General features: G+C 42.4%; 1 protein-coding gene across 1 annotated transcript; it reads left to right on the top strand.

Annotated features, from left to right (window-relative positions):
* The first annotated feature begins 3,720 nt into the window (after window positions 1-3,720).
* jakmip1 (janus kinase and microtubule interacting protein 1) lies at window positions 3,721-24,694 on the top strand. Its single transcript, XM_035649831.2, has 23 exons — window positions 3,721-4,207; window positions 10,213-10,514; window positions 11,003-11,335; window positions 11,868-12,029; window positions 13,094-13,306; window positions 14,993-15,106; window positions 15,310-15,456; window positions 15,703-15,870; window positions 16,611-16,670; window positions 17,886-18,014; window positions 18,098-18,226; window positions 18,401-18,484; window positions 19,448-19,510; window positions 19,909-20,007; window positions 20,928-21,029; window positions 21,118-21,171; window positions 21,279-21,344; window positions 21,541-21,609; window positions 21,808-21,885; window positions 22,851-23,060; window positions 24,098-24,163; window positions 24,372-24,448; window positions 24,555-24,694. Exons 2-22 carry the CDS (start codon window positions 10,368-10,370, stop codon window positions 24,420-24,422), a joined length of 2,544 nt encoding a protein of 847 aa, XP_035505724.1. The 5' UTR covers window positions 3,721-4,207; window positions 10,213-10,367; the 3' UTR covers window positions 24,423-24,448; window positions 24,555-24,694.
* The last annotated feature ends 84 nt before the right edge of the window (window positions 24,695-24,778 follow it).

Here is a 24,778-nt window from a genome sequence, read left to right as displayed (position 1 = left end):
GACCCGTATACTGGTTTTGGTCTTTCGCATGCACACCATCCATCTATAATGGGCAATCTGTCTTTTAAATGGATTTAGACACACGCACTCACAGATGCTATTCTCATCCGAATTAAGCAAGGCAGCTCAAGATACAGTGGATATTTGTCATAATGAGCTTGTTATGAGTCCAAATCTTTTGATTATGCAAATCCTCTTACAGATTGGTCAGGGCTTCAGGGCCCTTGCCCGAGACGGTCACATTCATCACTTAGAGTTTTTTTTTACCATGTGGTCATTACTTTTGCTGATTGAAAATTGAAACAAGCTGGACATTTTACATGAGTCTGTTTGTTTTTCTCTCTCCTGGAAGAAATGACAAAAGACTTTGTTCATCTTTTCTAATTTCATATCTGGTGGGCCCCTCCCCCCTCAGTTTCTGAGATGAAATGCTGCTCTATATCACAACAGAAGATTAGCCCACCATTCACTCGGCCCCCTTTTTGTAGCCTCATTTCTAGGTAACATAACCCATTATCAAGAGTACATGCCCCACTCGCGGGCTTCGCCAGCACATTGCCAGTGACTCCCACAGTAGGAGACACCTCAGGAGGAGGGGAAGAGGCATGGTCAGTAACCATAGCAACCGGAGGGCTGATGTGAGAATGGACATTGACTGCAGTGAGGATGAGTATTGTCATTACAAATGCATCCCAGTGGCGGTTGTGACCTTTGAAGTTTCTCTCTGCGGGGAAATGGGCTGTAATTCTGGAAGGATTGTGGCCAGCTGATACTTTGCTCTGTTTTTATGACACACAGTAAATATTGTTGCAGCCTGTTTATGTTGTGAAACTAAGAAAAGAGGACATGCTGCCATACAATCAGCTACAGCAAATTCCCCAATTTCTGAGACAGAGAATTTATCTGACTCATGTGGTTGCCGCTGACTGATTAGCATGGAACATAAACCATTTTATAGTAATATAAATCTCTAATGGGGGAAACGCAGCTCCTTCCTGTGGGTTTCGCCCCTTCTTCAGCCGCCAGCCTTCTTTGTATTGATCAGCTGCTATTTTGAGGCCTGTGTGGAAAGAAGGCAGAGGAAACCAAAATCAAGTTATACAACAAGGAGAGCAGGAAAATTGGAACACAGGCAAGCTTTTAGTCACAACAGTGTAGGTCTACACTTTTTGAATAAAACATTTTTTTTCTGTTTTGTTTAAGATTTACCCTCAAAGACAACATTAAATGTTATCATATGTTCTGTTCGCAAAATGTAATTATGCGACACATTGCTACATTTGCAGCTGCTGGGGCTGATGCAACAAGTCTCCAAACTATTCCAGCTTTAGCTGTTGTGATATAGTGGATTGTCCACTTGAACATTTAACAACATCATTTACATTAAATATCTTTTTTATGTGTCTCCAGTTTAGGAAAAAGAAAAATGTTTATATCACTGTGTTTGAAAAGCTTCTACAAACCAAAGCAGCTTCAAACACAATTTTCTGCTGTTCCATAAAAGTTTGTCATGTTGTTATGTTCACGCCATGAATGACGGTTTTGGGGATGGACATGGAATATCTGGCTCAGATTTTTTTAGTGACTAACGGTGGTGAGTCATGCCCGGGAAACCTAATTACCTTCATATGAAAATGTTACGTCACCACAGCCACTGCACACTAGAAACTTGGGTTTACAATGTGGAAAATAGGTCAGTTTGTTGGCTGGCCTCAGATGTGAGTGGGTGTGTTTGTGTGTGTGTGCCTTTCCATTAGATTGTTGACATCAGGTTAGCTAGATTATACTCGTCATTTGATCCCCTGGTCCCCTATGAATAACAACGGTCGCCTCTAAAAGCTCTAATAAATTTAATCTGCCAGCAGTCATGAATATGTTAAGCTTATTAAGGACAGCTCTCATGGATATGCTGAAAACCTAAGATGGTTAAGTTAAGTTAGTAAAAACAGCAACTCCTCACATTACCTTGTTCCTTTCAACTGGGCAGATTAAATGGAAATAGGTTGACAGCCTAAATCAACCATTTTCATAATTAATTTGTGAGATAGTTTCATTTTTTCCCATGAAGAAATCTGCAATTACGGTGCTTGTATAACTTGACCTGTGAGCTTTGTCAGTGCTCCTTCTCTTTGACACATAACACATTTGGTTGTTCCTATTCTTATTCTGTTCTCTGAGGATGAAAAATCACAACGCCTAATCACAATTGTGATGTTATTGAGAACTCTCCTGTTCACCAATTGTTCTTTCAGGTACATGGCAAGGTACAACCTTTTAAAAAAATACCACACTCCCAAAAATAGTAAAAAAAATAATTACCTTGGGCAAAAATAATTAAAGAAACACATTACCCTGACACTCATATCCCTGACATGCATTTGCTACCCCTTTTTACTTTGTTTGCTGGCCTCAGCAGGAACCTGATTGTAGCTTCAGATTACTACTCTTAACTCGACCACTTTTTCGTCAGTTTTATGTCACTCAAACATGCATATAAATAACACCAGTGGGACTCCAGTTCTGGCTGAGTGAGCAACCACTGCAGGAGAGAACATGATAAAGACTATTGAAACTCATCCCTGACTGCGTGCTCCCCCACACTTTCTATAGTCCACACTGCCCTGCAGCAACGGGCTGCACATATGCTGTGATGATATGGTGCAGCTTGTGAATGGCAGCCAGGCAGGCGCAGTGTGGGGAGGCAGAGACAGGCAGTTGTGCGTAAGTAATGCATCCTCCAGAATCTGGGTCACTCACTCTGGCCTCACACCACTTTGATATCACCAGATTATTTCACCTACTTTTGTGACTTGACGAGTCATTTTGTCCTACATACATAAAATGAATCCCGAGAGCTGCACTGCCTGCGATTCAGTTACAGTGCACCATTGTTACAGATTAAGATAACAGATATAGAAAAACTATTTGTTAAAACCACCTCTTATTTACAATTTAGCCTGGCAAGAGGCATGGTGGCTCTTGCATAAAATCCATTTATCATCATCATCATCTAATGTACAATCATTTTTTCTTTTCATTTGTTATATAGAATTCATATAATCCTTAATTTAGTCGATAGACTCTCTCATTCTCATTCCCTCTGTTACTTCGATGAGTTTCAGTATTTGAGGAGTTTCAGTGGTGGAGAAAAGACATACTGTATAGGTGAAATACAGGAATCAAAGAGGCAACAGCACACCTATTAGGTGCTTAACAATAAAACTGTATTTTAGCTGTCACATTTTCCATGATGAACATCTCATTCACCTTTTTTTTGCCATTGTTTTATGTAGCCTTATAAAAATATCAGTTGTTTCTATGACGACACGAGTCCCAGTCTCTAGAATATATTCCTTTTTAAAAATAATTTTCACTGAGAAATGTATTTTTTTTTTTCATAAACAGTTTCCAGTTTTCTTTCCCTCTCTTGTGGACCAGAGTTGAATCACTCGCTGTATGTCTCGATGTGAAAGCATCACAGCCTCTTTGAGGAGACACAGTGTGTGCTCAGTGCTGGTGGTGTGTTGTATTCAGTATCTGAGCCACCGCTCCGCACCGCACCGCACCGTACGCCCTGACGCCGCACGTTTCCCTCCCGCCGGCGGCGTGTCCACGCATTTATCGCGCGCGGTGTCATTCTTGAACACGCAGTCAGGTGTCGCGCTTCTATCACGCTACCGGCGCCGCCCTCCCTCCCGCCCGCCCGCCCGGCGTTTCCCCCACTCACGTTGACGTCGACACGGCCATCGATACCGTTTCATTTATTTATTTATTTATTATTTTTTACTCATGTGTGCCATAGAAAACGTATAGGAACGGATGACGTCGCGCGTGAACCCAAGCGCGCGCTTGTGTATGTGTGTGTATGTGTGGGGGCGTGGAGGAACATGTCAGCGTGCGGCGCGAGAGGAGGCGGAGGCGGAGAAGCCCGGGGCTGAGTCCAGTCTTTAGCTGGAGGAGAGGAGGCTGTTGTCAGTGGAAATACAACTTCAGCTGCAGTGTTCACCGGGGGAATAAAGTTGCATATGGTCGCTGTCTGCAGTGAGCGGAGCTCCTCTGCGTCTTCTCGGCGCTCGACGGTGAGTGAAACGAGCGGCTCACCCGCCGCACCGACGACCAGCCTCCCTTCCTGGATGTGAAGCGAATCAAAGGCGGGGACGTTTTTCCACATCGGGCCACTTTGAGACCACCGGAACCTCCATTGCGGGTAAGTTTGTCCGTAATGATAAAACAACTCGGAGCGACTGAAAATGTGACAGGGTGTTTTTTTCCTTCTTGCCGTGACACACATGGAACGTGCGTGTTCCATCCGTTAAAGGTGCAGTGACGACAAGGGACCCGGCTGCAATCATATGTCACATTGAGCCACCACACAGGGATGTGAACACCGGACATGTCACATTGAGCCACCACACAGGGATGTGAACACCGGGCTCTGACCGTGTGACATCTCAGGCCAGAGAGGGAGCTCTCCTCCTCCTCCTCCTCCTCTTCCTCATCCTCATCCCTCCGTCCCACCCGGTATCAGGGAGGCCACTGTGGAGAACACGAACCATCGCATTAGCCCGTGGTCTCACCAGCACTGCTACATGACAGTGGTTTGAACACATCCTGCTGCTGGAGGCTGCATGCAAGGACATCCGACCTCTGTGGCCGGAGGAGGGGGATGCTGCAGCAGCAGCCCCACGCATGTCGCCGTGGGGTGTGGTTGCCAGGTCGGACAGACAGGCTGCCAGCAGCACTCTGCCCCTTTAATCGCCCATTTGACAGTTCATTAGAGAGTTGGCCACAGTGCATTAAGCCTTCAGCTCCAAACCAGTCCTCTGCCATGCACACATCCGCTGTGATCGCCGGGCAGGGGACTCTTGTCTGTCTTTCACAGTTCTGCTGCTGTGTAGCAGGAGGCTCCGGAGAGGCTCGTCAATCTGCCCCGGTGGACAGACAACTTGTGTTGCACACTCACTTCTGTTTGATCAGCCTTCTGAGGGAGTGCTGCAAGAACAACTATAATGCATGCTGTGCATATTGTATGTGTTGGAAAGCTCCGGTGCAGGGACTGGAGCAAAGCTATAATTATTGTGTCAACAAGATAAGGTCACTGTCTAAGTATGAATATTTTACATTACAATTTCACCAACCGTTCAGCCTGCTCTGTTATTTCAGCTGAGACCTGAGAGCAGATGAAGGCTGACACTCCCTGGGTGAAACTGTTTATTTCCCCTCACCCCAGCCTTTCTCCACTCCACTCTTCTCTCCTCTTCTTAACTTCATTCATCCAATGTGTTCTTCATTCATAATCCCATCTCCCCCTCCCTAACCCTGCCCTACCCAATGTCACCCTTATCTGTGTGGGTTGTACCCAGTACTGTTTGCTTTGCTACCTTCCTCATGACACTTTTGGCTAAGACACGTCAGCATTGTTCATCTTTTCTCCTTAATGCAGGGAAAGGTTACAGCAAAGGTGTCAGCACTGTGTATTCATGTGTAAGCCAGGGGGTTAATACACTAGCAACCAGCCAGTGCTGACCAATGGGATGTGTAGGCGAGAGAGAAGCGAGGTTAATCACATCACTGACTGCACTAGCATGTCTCGCCGTGAGAGGGGAGAGCCAGCTATCACTTGCCCACACACAAATGCACTCATGCATGCAAAAGCACACATACAGATTTGTGCCTACAAACCCAGACATTGCCAGGTCTATATCTGAACCCTGAGTGATGGAGGCTGCAATAACACAACTAGTAGAGAGTGTAACGTGAGGCCGAGCGAGAGAGACACTTACCGTTTATCTGTTTGCGCTGACTAGTCATTGAGGTCAGTAACTCGTAGTCACTCTGCTGGCATGGTACATTTTAGGTCATATGCTCCACCTGTGTTGCACATGGCTGGGTTACTCAGCCTCCCAATGGGATATTTACAGTGTCTTAAGTGTATCTCTAGACGGCTGAGAGAGAGAGTGGGTCTGTGTGTTTTAGTGTGCAATGTGTGTTTGTGTGTGAGTGTGAACTATATGGAGGGACGTCTGAAGAGCAGCTGAACCTGCTCACTCTGCTCGAGTTGATGTGACTAACATGAAAATGTGTGTTTCATGTGTGTCACTATGAAGCACTGTAACACAGGTGCTGTATCTGTGTGTCCACGCCCTCACTGTTGATTTTAAACCTAGACAGAGAAGTGAGGCGTCTTTGTTTGAGCTCCCATTTACAGCTCTTTTATGTGTTTATTGCGCCTACGTGTCTCACTGGAGTCTAGTTAATGTTTCACACGGAGTGTGTCTGTGTGTGCGTGTGTGTGTGCGTGCGTGCGTGTGTGCGTGCGTGCATGCGTGCGTGTGTGTGTTTGTGTGTGTGTGTGGTCTGTCTAGCGTTGAGGAGGTCCATCTGTAAGTGTGTACATTTCTTGGGACCACTGCAAAGACTTTTGTATTGTCTACATGTTTGTGTTTCAAATATAACCTGTATAACTATACCAAATAGTCATTCAACCTAATGGTACATTATTATATATTTTAGTATCACTGACATGTAGGCAAAAAAAAGCTGGGAGCAAATCTAATATAATGCTTGTTTAATTTATATTGTAGTCAGTTTCTCACAATTATATTCTGCATCATGATTTTTTTTGTGAAGCCAGTGTGTACTTTATGTTTATCATGCCAGTGATGTCCCTTAGCAACAGTCATTTAAAACAGTCACATACAATAACTGTCCTCAATGCGCGCCTGTGACTGCAATTTCAGACGTGGATTAAGGACAGTTTTATTGCACTAATGCCAAAACACATTCCACCACACTTACACAATTTTAATGGATGATTTAACGCAGGCAAGACAAAGATGGCAAATGTGAAAAGTACTAAATCTGAGAGTCACATAGAAAGGTTTTCATAAGAAGATACTGAAACCATTAGTTGAACTAGAATGCCAATCAGTTGAGCGCATACCTCCGCCAAGGCCCAACAGTTGAATTCAATACAGCTGCAACAAATTACGCAAACTCATGGATGTTAGTTCCCTAAATATGCCAGAATTAAAAACAACAACAACCTAGATCCATGCATTATTCAATGGGAAACTGGTGCCTTTGCCGCAATGTTAAAGAAAGTGATGAAGAATTCCTGTATCCACTATTTTATTTTCCAGATGAGCCCCCAAATTTAACGGATTCTTTCTTGGCCCATGTCCCATCGTTCCACCATGTTTCATGGAAATCCATCTAGAAGTTTTTGAGTAATCCTGCTGACAAACAAACCAACCAACCAGCCTCCAACGTAACTTGGCGGAGGTAATAATTGATAAAGTGATGATCAGCAGATTAATCAATAATTGAACTAATCATGAGTTGCTGCTGAGATGCAACAACATACAACTATATGTTGAGATAAAGAAGAAAAATGTCTGTTTTGATTTAATGGTGGTGTGCTGCAAAATCATTGAGAACTGTCTCAGGAACATGCCTCAGAAATGGTTTTACTCTATGTAATAGGGTAATTACCCTAATATATTCATTACAGTAAAATTAATTTCAAGGAAAACCTTATTTTCACATCCTACATTTTAACCCTTTAACTAAAAGGCAAAACCCAGAAACCCACACCACCCAGTGTAATGCAGTAGACTTACACAGGCCCATCATTTCACACAGTGGAGAGGGGGTTTCCTGAGGCAGTTATGAAATTACCTATATGTCTGTCTCACACACACACACACACACACACACACACACACACACACACACACACACACACATACACACACACTTCATCGTGTTTTAAAATAAGCAAGGTTAGAACATCAGCCAGTAGCAGCTAGGCACTCGCCTCGGAGCCTTCATTATGCCATGTTTCAGCTTGTTGTTGTTATGCTGTATTGGTGCTGATGGACACATTTTGTCGCTGACTTTTTTATGGTGGCCCAAAGAGGGAGAGAAACCAGTTCTTAAGCAGCAATAAGCTAAATTGAGAAACCGCTCGGCAGCTGCAGAGTTTCCTTATCACTTCTCTCCTGCAGTAACTATAAAGTGGTTTAGCTCCGTTATTTGTAATTTGAACAGGATTTAAATGGGTTTTGAATGTGCATTTCGTGTTGCTGTATTATTCAACTTGTGATTCATTTGATGAGTCATAGTGTTTTTTTATGAATGTGGGATTGTATCTATGAGTGGTGGCAGTAATGAGGGAGACGACACTGTGGCTTTTGTCTGTTGAAAAGTTTTACTTGCACTTTGAGGCTTTCCAGCTTCATTAGCTGTTTATATTCGGGGTGGATGAGGTCCTTTAGTGTCCATGGCTGTGCTGGCTTTTGTTTGCTTCTGTGAACATTAAAAGGTGCTTGTTAGCTTCTCAGTGCCCCTATAAAATCTTCCTGTTTCCTATATAACATTTCAGGTTTTCCATGAACTATAAAATTTCAGAGTTAGCTCCTGGCTTCCAGCTTGGGAACATGTGGCTTCGGAGGCTTTGTGGGAACTGTGCGCAGTTGATGGCATACATTTTTGTTTGTGCCTATACACACATGTTGATCTAATAGGCAAATCTTATTACGTGTGCAACACATTGACCACGAGTTTTGTACAGTAGTAGCAAGGGTTGTAAATAGACTTTGACCTGAAATATGTGAAGGCAGATATTTAAACTGAAGAGATTTAGACCATTTAAGTGGAACCATGTTACATCCAGATGTGGGCAGGATGAGCATGCATACCTCCGTGAAACCATCCGTCATGCCTCTCAGACATTTCAGCCTGGGTACACCTGGTCTCAGATAATGGCACAGACATGCAATCACATGCTGAAAACAGTGGCAGTGTGGAGAGTCTGCAGAAAAAAACAATCTTTTTTCTGATGAGTTCCATGTTCAGATCCCAGTACAGAGGTTTATTGACTTCTTGTAAATGAATATGTGTCATTATAGAGAGCTTTGGTGCCCGTATGAATAGATGTTAACTATATCTGTCCCTAGTTGTTTAAGACTTGTGTCAGAGCTCTGTGTGTGTGTGAATCCCTTTCTCTCTTGTTCACTGTGAATGAGACCACAGTTTGCCTTTTCTCGGACGGTAACATCGCCGTGCCTGTGAGTGTGGATGATGGGATGTAGAGAGGAGAGGAGAAGGTGGAGATGGATGTTGGAGGTTGGTTCTTTCTGGTAGTTTTGCATGTTTGTCACTTTTCTCTTGCCCTTTCCTGTTTCTCCACCTCTCTCTTGTTTCCTCTCTCATGTGGGAAAATCCATATGGAAGAAATCTCTCTTGCCCTCCAGCATCAGTGCATTTCTGTCTCTCAGTCAACCCTGGCTCAGAGATTGTACTGGATAACAGCATCCTGTTTCATGTTGTACATGCGTTTTTCAAATGTGCAGCCTCTATACGATGCAATTTTGTGTGTTTGTGTGTGGTGTGTTAGCCATGTGTATGTTTCAAATCCAACATGAGACTTCTCCTCCCCATCATCCTTTGCGTCAAGAGTAATAGAGGGTTTTTTTTAAAGGAAGGGTTGCCTTGGAAACTATTGCTGCCATCTGTGTATGTTGTATGAATGGTTGGTAATGTGTTTGTAAAAAAAGATGGAGGCGCCTGCAGTCTTAATGCTTCAACTCCCTAATCGCTGCATTATTTATTTAATAGTCAGCAGAAAGACGTGAAGGTTACTGGGTTACAATTCATTCCAGGAAGAGATTAGAGGAGTCCACTTTCAGCTGAGCGAATGTGTGTCACTATAGCAACACATCTCTCTATCAAATCAAAAATATGTCTATAAATACACCGGCTAACCTCCTAAAAAAAATAAGAATGAGAGGTTAATTTAAATCCTTTTGAATGTGCCTTGGTTTGATGGATATGAACACATTATAGGATCTCTAGGCAGAGGAATGTCAAGACTCATCACGGTAAAAGAAGAATTCATTAGTCTACAGAATGAGAGACAGGTCCAGTGAGATGTTAGAGGCTAGGGACCATAACTGTGGAGGCCAGGCCAGACACATTTTCATGCATTGTGGGGCTTTTAAGTACAGTCCAGGGACTGCAATAGGATAATGATAAATGGCCCACACGTATATGTTGGAGACGAGAGGGTGACAGAGGAGAGTGTAAATGTAAGTCCCTAAAATAGTCTGTTTTCCCCAGGCTACAGTGCGTCATCTGCCTTGGGTCCAGAGTATTTTGCGGAGTACTTTAGTGTAACCCTTTGTTTGTCTGTCTGTCTCTCTCAAACAGAAACTCTCCACATCCTCCAGCAATGATGTAGACCTGACAACCACATGATGATGTTGCAGAGTCTCTCAGGGAGGAGGAGCAGCGACTGACACTCCCCCTCAATTTCGCCGCACCTGTCTCTCTTATGTCCGTCCTGATTGGGTGGGCAGACTGCTATGTCATCGACCACACCCCCTTCGGCCCCACCCCTTAAGAAGGGAAGGAAGCCGGAGGTGATGGTCGACTCAGTGCCAGCCACCAATGAAGAGCTGAGGAGCAAACTCATGGACGACCAAATCGAGCTGCAGCAGGAGCGGGGCAAGGTGAGGGGGAGGAAGAAGAACTGGAGGAAGGAGAGGGCGGACAGTTAGCTTATTATTGCAGGCTCATATTCACAAAGTTGAAATTGCTTTGTAGTATGTAAGACTTACACGAAGACCTTTAATAATGGTGATGGCACATGTTATGGTGAACCTGATACAATATCACAGTAACATGGTTCTGTGGGAGGCATCAGGGTTCAGTTCCTTAGACAAGCATAAAACATATGCACTGCAATTCGTAAAATAATATGCTCATTTAAAAATTAATGATACAATCCAGCTGAGCAGACAAAGACATGGGTACATGTCAGCCAGCACAGACACCATAACTGTTCTCCATTTTGTTTTAGACTGCCTGGACAAAATTGCATATAAGGTCACCACTGTGCTCAGTATAATGCAAATAGTTGAACCCACTTTAGATATATGATATACAGTATATGACTGGTTGAAAGGAGTATTCCATCTGACTGCGTCCCTGCTCCCAGGTGTGTAAGCTCCGAGAGCGGCTCCAGGAGCAGCGGCAAGCGCGGGAGCTCGAACAACACAAACATGCTGTGGCACTCACTGACCTGCGCGCCAAACTCCACGAAGAAAAGCTACGCGAGACAGCAGCGACCCGTGAGGCCCTGGCACGGCAGCATGAAGTCGAGCTTGCACGGGCCATCAAGATCCGGGACGCGGAGGTGCAGAGGCTCCAGGGGCTCGTAAACGCACTGAGAGATGGAGCTGCTGATAAGCTCAAAAATGCTCTTCTCGCAGAGGCTCGGGAGGAGGCCAGGAGGGCGTTTGATGGGGAGAGGATAAAGCTACAGCAGGAGGTAGGTTGTAGCATATATGTGACAGCAATAGAAAAAACTATGTGATATCACCTAATATAAAGAGTGTAATCTTAATCCTATTCCTGCTTTCTCACCATATTATTAACTGTCAATTGCAATTTCTTTAGGGTGTAACCTCACAACATGTGAAATGAGCGCTGCAAATTGAATATTGTCTGGGGCTGCTGCTGGTTTTCAATAAAGGCAAACATTTTTTGTGGAAAGTTGGCATTCTGCTTATGTGAGTGTACGTGTGTAGGCACATTGTTTGTGTGTGTGTGTGTCTCTCTGTAAACCTTTGTAATTTGCTGCTGAAAAACAGGAAGCTGGGTGGAAAAGCCTGTTGCCAAGCTATTGTTTCACTGAATCCTTCCAGACAAACAGAGCATCTATCATTAAAACTGCTTAATACGATAGGACATGTGTTTATAGATATAAATATCACTCTCTATGTTGTTTTTGTGTGTATCAATATCATCACGGTGTGTGTGCGTGTGTGCGTGTGTGTGTGTGTGTGTGTGTGTTCTGTTAGATCCAGGAACAAAAGACAGCCAGGAAGCAGGCTGATGAGGCTCTGGCAAATGCTCTGCAGGCTGATAAAGCGAAAGCAGTCGATCTCCGCACAGCCTACCAACATCACCAAGATGAGGTGCATCGTATCAAACGGGACTGTGAGAAAGACATCCGCCGACTGGTGAGACCACATGCTGCTGGGACATTCTCTCCAGACACAACATATGTCTTAAGACATTGTTGACAGTGTACTTATTGGTAACTGCAATATTTCTTAGATGTTACACTAGATAAAAGTGATAAAAGTAAATCATTTAGGAAGTTTTTAACACTGAGAAACTGAGCGAATCTGCTTCATCAGGACTGTGTCTTTGGTTCTTATCAGATTGCACTGACTGTAGCGAAATAAGCAAACAATCCCACAACTTTCATGACGTTTTCAGGGCATTTAAATTTTAAGATCATATATGATCTGCTTCAATTATGTCCATCACAATGAGATGACCTTAATTAAATTACACAATAGGATGCTCTAATGTATACTACAAAAAGACCAAGGTGACGCTGACCTATAAACCATCTATTATTGTTCTCTTGTGGCAGTTTAACTTGATAAATGCATCAAAAGTTTTTTTTAAACAGTCCTTTCCCTCCTGACCACATTTAATATCACACAACAACATCTGTTTTCCTGCTTTTGAAGTTCAGTTCCAGCTCAGAGTCTATCTCGTTAATGTTGCATGAAGGTTGGAGGCAAACTGCTGCACTGTCTATCTCACCATGTGGTGTTTATCTGTAAAAATTTAAGTCTATACCTGCTACAGTTATTATGCCATTGCACACAGTGCAATTAATATCTGGAATCAGAGAAGTAAATGGATAAAGCATGGCTGATTGATGGAAAGGAGGCTGTGCAGGAAATACCAGTGCAGTAACCCTGTCACTTCCTCATTCTGTTCTCGGCCACTGGCGTATTTCAGTCTTGTCAGACTGAAGGTGTAGACTGTGGGACATAGTGGTGAAATCATATTACGCTAAGGCTAATTTTTTAAAATCATGTAGTAAATTCACAGACAAACTTCATATAAACCAGATACTCAAATATTGGTTTTAAGTAAATGGATCACGCTCAGTTCATTCTGTATTTCATGAAGGAGTTTGATGAGGAATTTCTCAACTTATATTTATATAATTTATTACAAATATTTTCAGTAATATGAATGATCCAATTCATCCCTGCTGTAGATGGATGAGTTGAAGGCGAAGGACCGGGTTGTGTGTGCTCTGGAGAGAGAGCTTGGGCTGCAGGCCGGCTACACCCAGAAGCTTCAGCTCCAGAAGATAGCCCTGGATGAGCAATTGGGGCAGGTACGAGAGGCTGAGAGACACAACCACGGCAGCCCCAAGAGAGAGGTGATGCCCGGGTTTGGAGACAACACCGACCAGCTCAACAACCAGGTAAATGCAGATACACAACCAAATGTTAACAAATGTATCCGTACACGAATGCTTTAATGAATGCATTGATAAACTTGTGATATGACAAGTACTCTGTTATGCGCTACATGTACGGGACAGGAGTTTTTAAGGTGGTGGTCTTTGCTTTATGTATCTTAGAAAAAATACCTAATCACTGAATTCCGAATTAAAACTTTTAGTGGACTTTAAAACTTTGAAAACTTTTGTTTCTCTAGCAGGCTGTTATATGTCAGACTGACCCACCCCACCACTTCAATTTGAAAGGAAATTCAGGCATACCTGTAGACTTTGTAGTGCATAATTAAATTGTTTCTCTTGATGAGGATGAACCATAGACTGTAAATAAAAATGGACGTAGTCTTGGGGTACGGAGAATGAAACCGTTACGGACTAGCCTGAAGCCTGTATTCTCTCAAATCACCAGCAGGGTGCGACTCCACTGGTTGCAGAAAGAAGTCCGTTTCTATAGAAGTCTATGAGAAAATGACTTCTCACTTGATTTATAATGTCAAGTCTTTTCTAATACAGCATGATGTTCATGTTGTAAATGATGGTGCTATTTAGAGTAAAATAGACGATAAAGCATGTTATGCATTGGGGAATGGATAAAGCATGATTGACAGCCAGTACTGTCCAATCGGTGGATGGTTACAGGTGAAGGGGGGTGCTCAGTGTATGAGCCCTCTTAGACCCACCCTCCGCTCCTACGTCTGGTTCCAAAAAAGTCAAGATGCCGTTGGTCAAAATGCTTAACTCGAGGCTTCAAAACGGCAGTTCACAAATCAACGGGTGACGTCTTGGTGGGTTGCCACTTGGGATGAACATACATAATATATGAGGTCTCCATACTGTACTGTGTGTGCCCAATACACATACAATGGTCAGTCACAACATTAAAACGGTAATTGGTTTTATTCAGATTGGTGTATTCTCTCATCTCCATGATTGTCACATCAATTACTCATTACTCTTCGCTTAAAAAGTTTTTTAACTTCATATTACTTATTATAATATTTTGTCAATTATTTCCTCAATTAATTTAACAGTTTGAAACATAATTTAAAAAAAAGTATTTTGCCAAAAATACAGTAAATTTTCAAATTTTTAGATGGTGGAGGCAGTGATCGTTTTGGCTTTAAACATGATTTTATTATCAAAATAGTTGATTAGTTTTCTGACAAAAGACTAATCGATTGATGGACTAATTGTGTTAGCTCTAATTAAAAAGATATTGATTGGACTGATGTATTTCTTCCAACTCTGGTAATCAGCATTTTTTTTCCTCATGGACTCCTCTGTCAGCCCTGAACAAATACACATCCAGGTATACAGGTTACAACTATCCACATTTTTGCAGTTTAATAGTTGGAGAATCTAATTCGGCACGAGCAAACTCACATAAAAAAAAAGATATTGATTGGACAGAGATACACGGTAACTGGTTTTAATGATTGATCATTGATTGAAGAAGAAGCATGTGGATATACTGTGCGTACAGCACACACAGGTTCACAGTTAAACTGTGAAATACCAACTCATTCATTACATCACTCCCTCTTTCCGATCCACCTCCATTACCTGCCCGACTGCCTGCCTGCATGTTCTCCCTTTTTTTTCCTTCAGTTTTTGTCTTCCTCCTCCTCTCCTGTACCCCTTACTCAACAGGAAGTGGAGGAGCGCGACACGAGAAGGTTCCAGCTGAAGATTGCGGAGCTCCACTCTGTTATCAGGAAACTGGAGGACAGAAACGCGCTGCTGGCCGACGAGAGGAATGAACTAGTGAGGAACACACATGCAAAAGTACAAACATGAAGTGATTATAGGCATGAACACAGACATAATCGCACATGCCTGCCAATATTGTTGTAAAACGTTTAATTTCCTAAGCTCTCCGGCCTTAATTCTTGCCTCTCCTGCTCAAACTGGATATTCTGTGTCACGAGAAGGAGAGACTTCAGTTTACAGTGTTTCCCTCTGTCTAGGTGAAGCGAGTGCGAGAGGCAGAGAGCCAGATGAAGCCCTTGTTTGAGAAGAACAAGCGACTGTCCAAGAAGAATGACGACCTCTTGCAAACGCTGCAACGTATGGAGGAAAAACTCAAGAACCTGAGCCGCGAGAACGCTGAGATGGTGAGCTGCACCAAGCATGTTTTACCTCTGCTCTCTGTCGTCTCCCTTTAGCTCTTTAGCTCAAGATTAATTCAAAGTTCAGATACCAACAGAACATTTTAGCTTAGGTCTCAGGAGGAAGAGGATTTTTTTGTTGTGATAGTTTGGATGTAACTGAGGAATTCAGTACAACAGAAACAGGACCTCTAGTGGCCATTTGAGGAAAAGCATGAACTCGTTCTCCCTCCGTGTCTGTCCCTCCCTCAGAAGGAAAAAGCCACTTCCTCTCGGCCCCCTTCACAACAATCCATGCAAACGCAGCTGAAGCGCCCAAGTTCCCTGACAGACCTAAGCCATGCCCACGAGGAACAGGAAGTGGAGTTTCTCAAGATGCAAGTTGCCGAGCAACGTGGCATCATCGATGAGCTCACGCAGGTCAGGGTTTTACTCCAACCAGCAGGATCAGACGCCTCTTATATTTTGAGAAGAAATCAATCACTTCTAATTGGTGCATAGATGTCCAAAAGTGTCACTGTTCGACATAGACAGTCCTCTTGTGTGGTATTGTGGTATCTCTTTCTTTAACATCTCCTGGTTTATTGGCTATTGTGTTGTTAATAAATAATTAGGACTGTTTTGTGGTTATGTGTTTTTAATATGATACATGACATAATAAGAGTTTCAACCCTTATTTGGGCCATCACATTGTAAAAGTACTTAAAAGATGTTAATTCCTGCTCCTCCCTGCCTTTTCAATACTCTTGGATTAGGGAAATACGTTATATATTTATAAATGGGAACAGTGGTTGTGTATGGTAGAGTGTATTACTGGCTTAAGTAATTTACTACACAATCTCAAATTCAACAGAGAATGTCTTATTTATTCATCTTCACCTGTTTTACACTACGATACTATTGTCTATTTGCGGTCCACCATTGCCACATCATCTCAGTTATCAGTACAGTACATTCTTTATTCTTATGTTCTCTTTTGACCTTGAATTTTGAAGAAAAAGAATATTACATTGGACACTTCTGCATGAAATACTATACTATGATGACAAAATGTCTTGACTGAACTGTGTGAAGCTTGTGCAGCTTGTGGAGGCGCGTCTGAATGTCAGATGTGAAGCTGACAGTTTGCGGTGTTGATCTGCTGTGTGCTTGCATTTTAGGAACGTGACCGATTGGCGATGAGCAAAAAGAACAAGAGGAAACCTCTCAAACTGTCAAAAGTAAGTGCCCGTCTGTGTTTTAAAAACTGTTAATCCAGCGGTGTGTAACTAAGCAACTGCCCTATCTGTGGTTGACTGACGTTAAATACTTTTTTCACTTGATTGTGTGTGTGTGTGTGTGTTTGTGTGCGTGTGTGTGTGAGAGTTTAATTGGGCTCAGGAGACAATAATGACAGTCTCCTTCACAGCTGGGAGCACTACACTGAACACACGCAACTTCTACATGAACCACAGCTAGTGGAATATATATATTTTTTCTGCTCTTGTACATTTAGTGTTATTTCAAACTGCAAGTTTAATTCGTGTGCAGCAGTTTATATCTTTGCTTATCTGAGTAAAAAGAAGAGAGGGACGATGGTATCTTATTGGTTGAGGAGACTGATTGCTGTAACACTTGTGTGTGTGTGCATGTTTGGGTTAATACGTCAGGGGACATTTTAGAGTATATGATGTTGCTAGGAGGAGGAGTCTTCTATCGCTCTCCTGCTGGAACATGTTTGTCACCTTGGCGAGGTGGATACAGGGCCAGCACAGCTTGGCTCTTGGACTTGCACCTGGAAATTTGTCTCTTTTCTGTGGAAATTTTTAGCAGAAGCAGATTAAATCAGCTCAGACAAAATTCAGAAGCTGGCATTTTGTTTTTGTTTTTCCTGTGGGAGTAGTTGGATTGTGCCCAGAGACTTTTTTGTATGCTTTTCCATTTTGTGTGGGAGTGCTACAAAAAACTTTTGTGCCATTTGGACGGTCCTGCAGAACGCTGTATAGACAGATATGTCTATATAGACACATCCGGGGAGTTCGTTTGTAGTTAAGTTGTGGTGTTTTTGGTCTAGTAGCACCATGACGGAGTACATCCTCCTCATCCTTTACTTCTCTTCCTTCATTTGCCTGTGTGCCCTGGTCTGCCTTTACTTCTCTGGTTGCCAGGAGATGACTTACAAACATGATGGTAAGGACTCTGTGGGGCTTGAAAAAGAAAAAAGAAAACATATTTGATCAGATTAACTGTGAGTGACCGTACCTTTTAGACAACATGTTGGTGAATATTTTTTTAAAATGCACATGGTTTATTAAGAAGCTTTATTGAATTCAAAATGGAAATTGTATAATTTGAAATCAGGTGTGATACGATCAAGTTGGATATTTGTATGTTAAGGTTTGGATTTGATTTAAAAATGTACGGAGTCTTTTTTTCCCCACTACTCCTCCTTGCAGAGGCATGTTGTGGAGACATATTTTGGATTTGATGAGGAGTCCATAGACTCTGAGACCTCCTCCCTCACCTCCTACAACACTGACCTCACCGACCGCACGCCTGCCACTCCAGAGGAAGACCTGGAAGAGGTAAGATAATAATTGACAGAATAAAAGATACATTTAAGTAAAGCAGTTGTGTTTTTTTGACCCTGTCCCCTTTGCTTCCACAGACTGTTTCCCGTGAGGAGTCGGAGCTTCGTTTCCGTCAGCTCACCAGAGAGTACCAGGCTCTTCAGCGGGCATACGCCCTCCTGCAAGAACAGACCGGGGGCTCTCTGGATGCTGAGAGGGAGGCCAGGGTTTGTACCATCTCTGCCTCCTTTACCAACCCCCATCAGTTCTCAGCCCTTTTATCTTTATGATCTGTAAGATAAGGAATCAACTTCCCAGTCTGATAATTATTGTTGTTCTGATCCTCTTTTTTGGGGCTGGTTTGCACACTGGTCCCTGATGGCGGACCATCCCTCCCACAGACACGTGAGCAGCTGCAGGTGGATCTCGGCAGCTGCCAAGCCAAGATCATCGACCTGGAGAAGGCCTTGGCAGAGCGAGGGCAGGTAACAAAGACAAGGGATGGGGACAGGAGCTCTCTGGTCCTGCTCTCACTGGCCCTCCTGCATGTCTGTCTGGCTGCTCTGCTCCTGGGCTGGCGCTACGCTGACCAGGTCTGCCGCAGAATCCTGTGATGTCACTTCCGCATGCGTGGCGTCTCAGCTCTGTGCCTGCATGCTTTTCTCACCCTCTGTCCTTCCTGTTATTGGTTGTGTCTCTTGATGGGTCTTCCTGTGCTGTCGAACACAGAGAGGTGGCTTAAACCACTTTGATTCCTGTCGGCTATGAGTAGATTAATATACAAGTAAAATCTCACCTATTTCTGAATATGAAAATACACATTTTATCTTGATTTTAGTTTGTTTGATTTGTTCAAAAGTCATCATGAAACATTGTGATTTGAGAACTAAGCCAAACCTGTACGTGTGTAGAAGAAAATCCTTGGCTATTTTGTCAAAACTGTATATGAAAAAAAAAAAATACGTTGAGCAACGTAATTATCACCTTAGTGAATATCATGATCCACACTGAAACTACTATGATGGGTTCATATCACTACTGTTAGTTTCGTCATTTGTGATGCAGTTTTTTCTTTGTGTTACTCTATTGTTACAGCATGTTGCCTGTTCCACTGTGGCTTGCTCCAGCTGTGTTGTTGCCTTCTGTTCCTCTGTTACAGTGAAGTCCTGATGACAGTGAATGTAGCTCTTCCAACTGTTATCTCAGGAGGGGGCTTTATTTCTCTGGATCAATAAAGTTGCGCTGGTGCCACTCTGCTCTTGTCTGTCGGTGTCTATGTTTCATTTGCATGAGTCATTTGGAAATGTACTTACCTGTAGGTTTTGTGCTGGAGGATTGTGTCTCTTAAAACCCTGTTCATTACACTCGGTTGTCTGAGATCCTGTCTTCCTTTTCCTGTTCCTGGCGGTGTCACTTCTTGTTGATTTTGTGTTTGGTTGTTATGACAGGATTCAAAGTGGGTTGAGGAGAAGCAGTTCTTGCTCAGGACCAATCAGGAACTTCATGACAAGGTAGATGGCATTAGCCTACACTCAATTTCAATGCATCACTTTGTCGCCTGCATGGACATATCAAGATCTCATTGCATCCCAGTACACGTATTGTCAACCAGGAATGATTATTAAAGTACTGATACCAGAGCCATGCTTTACTTTGAGAAATTGACATATAATACTCAATATCACAACTTTATTGAAGTTAAATCTTTGATTATCTATCACTCTTTTCTTTGATGCAACGGAAACAAAGCTTTACAAATAAGATAACATGGCATCAGTCTGTGGACACAAGTGAAATGACAGTGAAGCCCATTCAATGCTTCTGTAGTGATTGTACATTTTGAATTAAAGATTTAAATACATAAAATAAACATGATGTTTGACATGTACATGTGTGTGTACGTCTGTAGATGTGTGCATTACAGCAGGGGGAGTCGCGGCTTCAGGCCGAGGTTCAGGACGCTCGCGACCAGAATGAGCTGCTGGAATTCAGGGTGCTGGAACTGGAAGTAAGAGACTGTACAAACGTCAAGCTTTCACCAGGAGGCGACAACAACAACGTCTGCTCTAGACGAAAGACCTACATACAGTGACTCACCAGACAGACAGACAGTTCACACAAATACACTTGAGTCCTCCTCTGTGCACATCTTTGTTTCCTTGTTTTGCATGGCAGCTGTTTGTATACCCCCTTCACTGAACTGGAGTATTTTTTTAAAAATGAAAGTGTGTTGTGGTAAGGTGAATATAATTTCAAATGAATAAAATTGTATTTATGTTTACCATCCATTCCCATCTTTGATCCTTTTGTCTCTCATTTTTTGCATGACAGGATGTTTTCTTCATGATGATGAGTTGTGGTCAATGGATGTGTGCATGTAATGGACGTGTTGTTTGTTTTAGGGATTTTTATCACTTTAACTGTGACGTAATTTTATATTTCATATCTAAATTAACAGTCAACATGGGCTGTATAAGTCAGCTAACTTACACAGAGATTTGATTTCATTTTCTTATAAGAATTATAATAATAACCGCATCCCCATCAGTCATATGAATTGATTTTGCATCTGTTCATGTAGCAGTTCTGCCTGAATTTGGATGAGTTTCAGCATGTGTTTTTGAATCCCTTATTTTGTTCGGTTTGGTTTTCTTATTTGAATCAATGGGTTTCCACCTCCCTCATTTTGGCAGATCCTGACCTTGTTTTGAGTTTGATGTAAGTAAATCCCATATTCACTCTCATTTCACCCTCATTTGCACACAGTATGTGTCATTCACATTTTGTCTCTTTGCTTACCACCAATGGTATAGTATGATGACCTTTGACATTACTGGAGCACTGGTAGTCTTGATAGTTCTGCTGACTAGAGTAGTTCTCCTTGTGTGTGTGTGTATGTGAGGATTAACATTGTTTGTTTCCCCGTAGGAGAGGGAGCGCAGATCTCCAGCCCTTAATCTCCACATGTCTGCGTTTCCTGACAACAGCAGCAGCGCACTGCAGTTCTACTGCCACCAGCAGGGGATCAAGGTGAAAACACAAGCATAAAACCCAGGCCTTTTCCGTTTAAGGCTCGTTTACGCACTTGGCATGATGTGTGGTTTTGACCTCTGTGCAGGATGTAATCATTCCTGAGCTGATGAAGAAACTGGATATCCTGGGGGACAATGGGGTGAGTTTAGACACTGTTGGATTATGATAACCACTGGCACTTGCTTTCTTTTAATCTTAGAGATAAGTATTATTTTTGATAACTCCACCTCCTTATATGTTCTCTAGAATCTCAGAAATGAGGAGCAGGTAGCAGTGATCCAGGCAGGGACAGTGATATCGCTGTGTGAAAAGGTCAGCCCCTCAGACATTTACTGACACACTGTGGACACACATTGCTATAACACTTCTTCTATTACCAACACAGCCACTACAATCATTTTTCAAGTAAAATATGGATGAAAATAGAAGTGGTCTTTTTTTCTTGCTTCAGAGAAAGTATTAATCCCTCACTTTTTCCACATTTGTCCCAATCGTCCCGCATGTACAGTGGCTAAAGCAAATAGATAGCACCGAGGCCGCACTCACACAGAAGATGATCGACCTGGAAAATGACAAGGTAAAAAAACAACAACACGACGTTCAAGTGTTTTGACTGTCTATTTACATGGTAAACTTTTACACAAAACAAGCTATTTGTCTGATTTTTTTTTTCTGCTGTTCTAACAAACATGGTTTCCCAGATTCTATATTTTGTGCTCTACCATTCAGTTGTGATACCCTGCCTGGTATTATATATCATCACATCTTGTTGCAGGAGTTGTTCAGTAAGCAGAAAGGATTTCTCGAAGAAGAGTTGGACTATAGGAAGCAGACCTTGGACCAGGCTTACATGGTATGGAGCCTGCAGAGATATGACAGTCACTTTATATAGACGATGGCCAAAGCCTCACTAATAGATAAAATGCACCCATTTATATCGATAACAACTTTACCCCACGTTGTGTACAAGGCATATGGTTTGTGTTAAAGTTATTCAGGAATGCAGGGGTGCAACATCATCATTTCAGCATGACACATAAACATTTGGGATCCCATTAAACACCATGAATGTGACATGCTCCATGAAGGAAATTTTTTTCACATTGTGTCGGGATACTGCATCTTTCCCCGCTGAAGTCTAAATTCTTCAAACTATCAAAGGAACTGAATTTGCCAGAGTATTTGGCTTCTTGCCTATCTCCCTCACATTGCAAAAAATATGAAGATATAATGCCTTCATGAATATTCTGTGTAACTTGGTTCAAGTTGATACCTAGTGAAGTTGAACAAAAATTCTACATAAGTTTTTGATATAAGATTCGTTATCGTGAATGATCTTAAAACATTTCCCCCTCCCACTGAATTAAAAAGGCGTTACCCAGAAGATGACACTTACTGTAGGCCACTCTCCATATAACTTGGTTTTGGTGTTGTTTGTGTTTATGGTCCCACTTCATATTGTGTTGGTGAAAGCATTGGTTTTTACATGGTAACTTTTTTGGAAAGTCACGTGACTGTGACATTAAGTGCTGAAGACTGAGAATAAAGAGACAGTTTGTGTTGTTAATATAATGAAGTTACCATGTGATGGTCAAGTCTGAGTCACCCCCAATATAAGGTGGAACAGTGTTCTCCATATCTGCCATGGTCACAGTGGTACGTGTGTGTGTGTGTGTCTGTATGCGTGTGTGTATCCGTCTATGTGCGTGTGCCTCCATGTGTGCTCTTGTGCATGTTTGTGTGTGTGTTTCTGCATGCGCTTGTGCACGTCCATGTGTGTTTGTGTGTCTGTATTTGTGTGTGTGGGTGGCTGTGCAGAGGATCGAGGAGCTGGAGGCCACGCTGTATAGCGCTCTGCAGCAGGAGCAGCCGGCATGCCGAGCAGTGGCTGAGTCGCTGACAGACAGGCAGAGGGAGGAGCTGAGGCTTGCCGTGGACAAGCTGCGGCGTCAGATTCTCCGGCAGAGCCGGCAGTTTGACAGTCAGATCTTACAGGAGCGCATGGAGCTCCTACAGCAGGCCCAGCAGGTAAGGCTTATAACGAATGGAGTCGAGTTACTGAGCCCTGCCAACCCTCAATCTGACCCCTGGTACCTGTCTGACTCGTCTGACCCCACCAGACCTCTGGTGCTGTGAAAAAAAGATGCAGTATCCCTGTTTGTACATGTAAGTGTATATGTAGAGGTGGAAGAGTGAGAGGTGGAGACATAATGACTGTAGCTGTGTGTGTGTGTGTGTGTGTGTGTGTTTGTGTGTGTTTATATATATGTATATATCATTGTGATCTGAGTACCCACCCCCACTCCTTCAGTATCCCTCCACCCCGTAGCCCTAACAGTAGTTTTACACCCATGGCTTGTACAGTTTGTTATTCATTTACCACATCAATGATCACAGCACCTAAAACCTCATTTGAATCAGTTGAACTCTAACTTACTAACATTATTAATCAGCTGCTCATGAAATACAAACTGACATACTAAAATGCATTTAACAAATCTGATGATGAAGAACTTAAGCTGCAGTTTAGTCCTGAAATAAACACTTTTTGTCTAGTGCAGAGATTTGTTAGACCTCATCCATTTTCTCACCCTTACTTAGGATTAGATTTAACCACTTACATGGTACTCCGTAGTAAAGACCTGAACAGATTATTTTTATTATATGAAATTGAAAAGCTTGTGTTTTTCTTTCAAAGTATTATTCCTGTCTTAGTGAGTTAGCGTGTGAATTGTTATTCTGCAGCAAATGTGTTAGTCAATGACTAAGCTGCTGGGGTTTAAAGTCTCAAAGATTGTGTCAGGACCACTGTTCACAGTTAATTCTGCTCCTCAGTTGCCATGGCTCCTCCTTCTTACCCAACACAGCTACCATGGAGACAGAGGGCATGATAAGGAGGAGGCAGACTTTTTGGAGTGCTTACAGGAAGAGCTGGCTCGTGGCCCTTTTAACTGTTTAGCATCTGCTTATTTTAGTTACATGAAGGAATGAGTGTGGCGGAAAACTCCTCATTTCATCCATGAAAACATTTTGGTAAGCTAACCACGAATGTCTTTGCGTTGCAGAGAATTAGAGAGCTGGAGGACAGGATTGACTTGCAAAAGAGACAAATAAAGGACATTGAGGAAAAGGTACATTAATTAATTGTTGTTGTCTTTTCTGAGAATCTTTTCTATTATTGTTGGTAGAGGATTAAAGTGTGAACTGGACAAGGGAAGATTAATAATAGAGAATGCGAGGGAGGTTACAGATAATGTACTAAGGTTGTTTGTTATTGTATAAACTTTTTGACACCTTTCTTCTTCTCCCTCTTTTTTCACCTTCTGATTATTCCTTTAGTTTTTGTTCCTCTTTTTGTTTTTCTCTTTAGCATTTATTCTTTGGCCTTAATGAAAATGACCATGGACCTACATCAGGTAGCATCTTTATGAACTGTATCATTTCAGCATTTAAGGTAGTTGAGTTGCTGATAGTAACATCAATAATGAGGAAACATTTTAAAAATGTGTTTCTTCCTCTCAGGTGTTAAGGTGCTGTGGAGACGCGCAAGGATGAAACAAAACCTAATTGTTTTTTATGCATTTGTAGACAGCTCAGAAAAAACCCTATGGCCTTTTTATATATGTGCACTTTTGCAGAAGACCCTTACCTGGAATGCAAACATATTTGAAAATGTAATAGATAACCAGATATACATGAGATTAAAGTGAGATTTATTTATGAATAATATCTACTGTAGTGGTTCT

This window comes from Scophthalmus maximus, chromosome 9 (assembly GCF_022379125.1).
Source record: "Scophthalmus maximus strain ysfricsl-2021 chromosome 9, ASM2237912v1, whole genome shotgun sequence".
Classification (NCBI taxonomy): Eukaryota; Metazoa; Chordata; class Actinopteri; order Pleuronectiformes; family Scophthalmidae; genus Scophthalmus; species Scophthalmus maximus.
The sequence above is the reverse complement of the archived record's forward strand: the minus strand, read 5'-3'. Positions and strand labels throughout refer to the sequence as shown.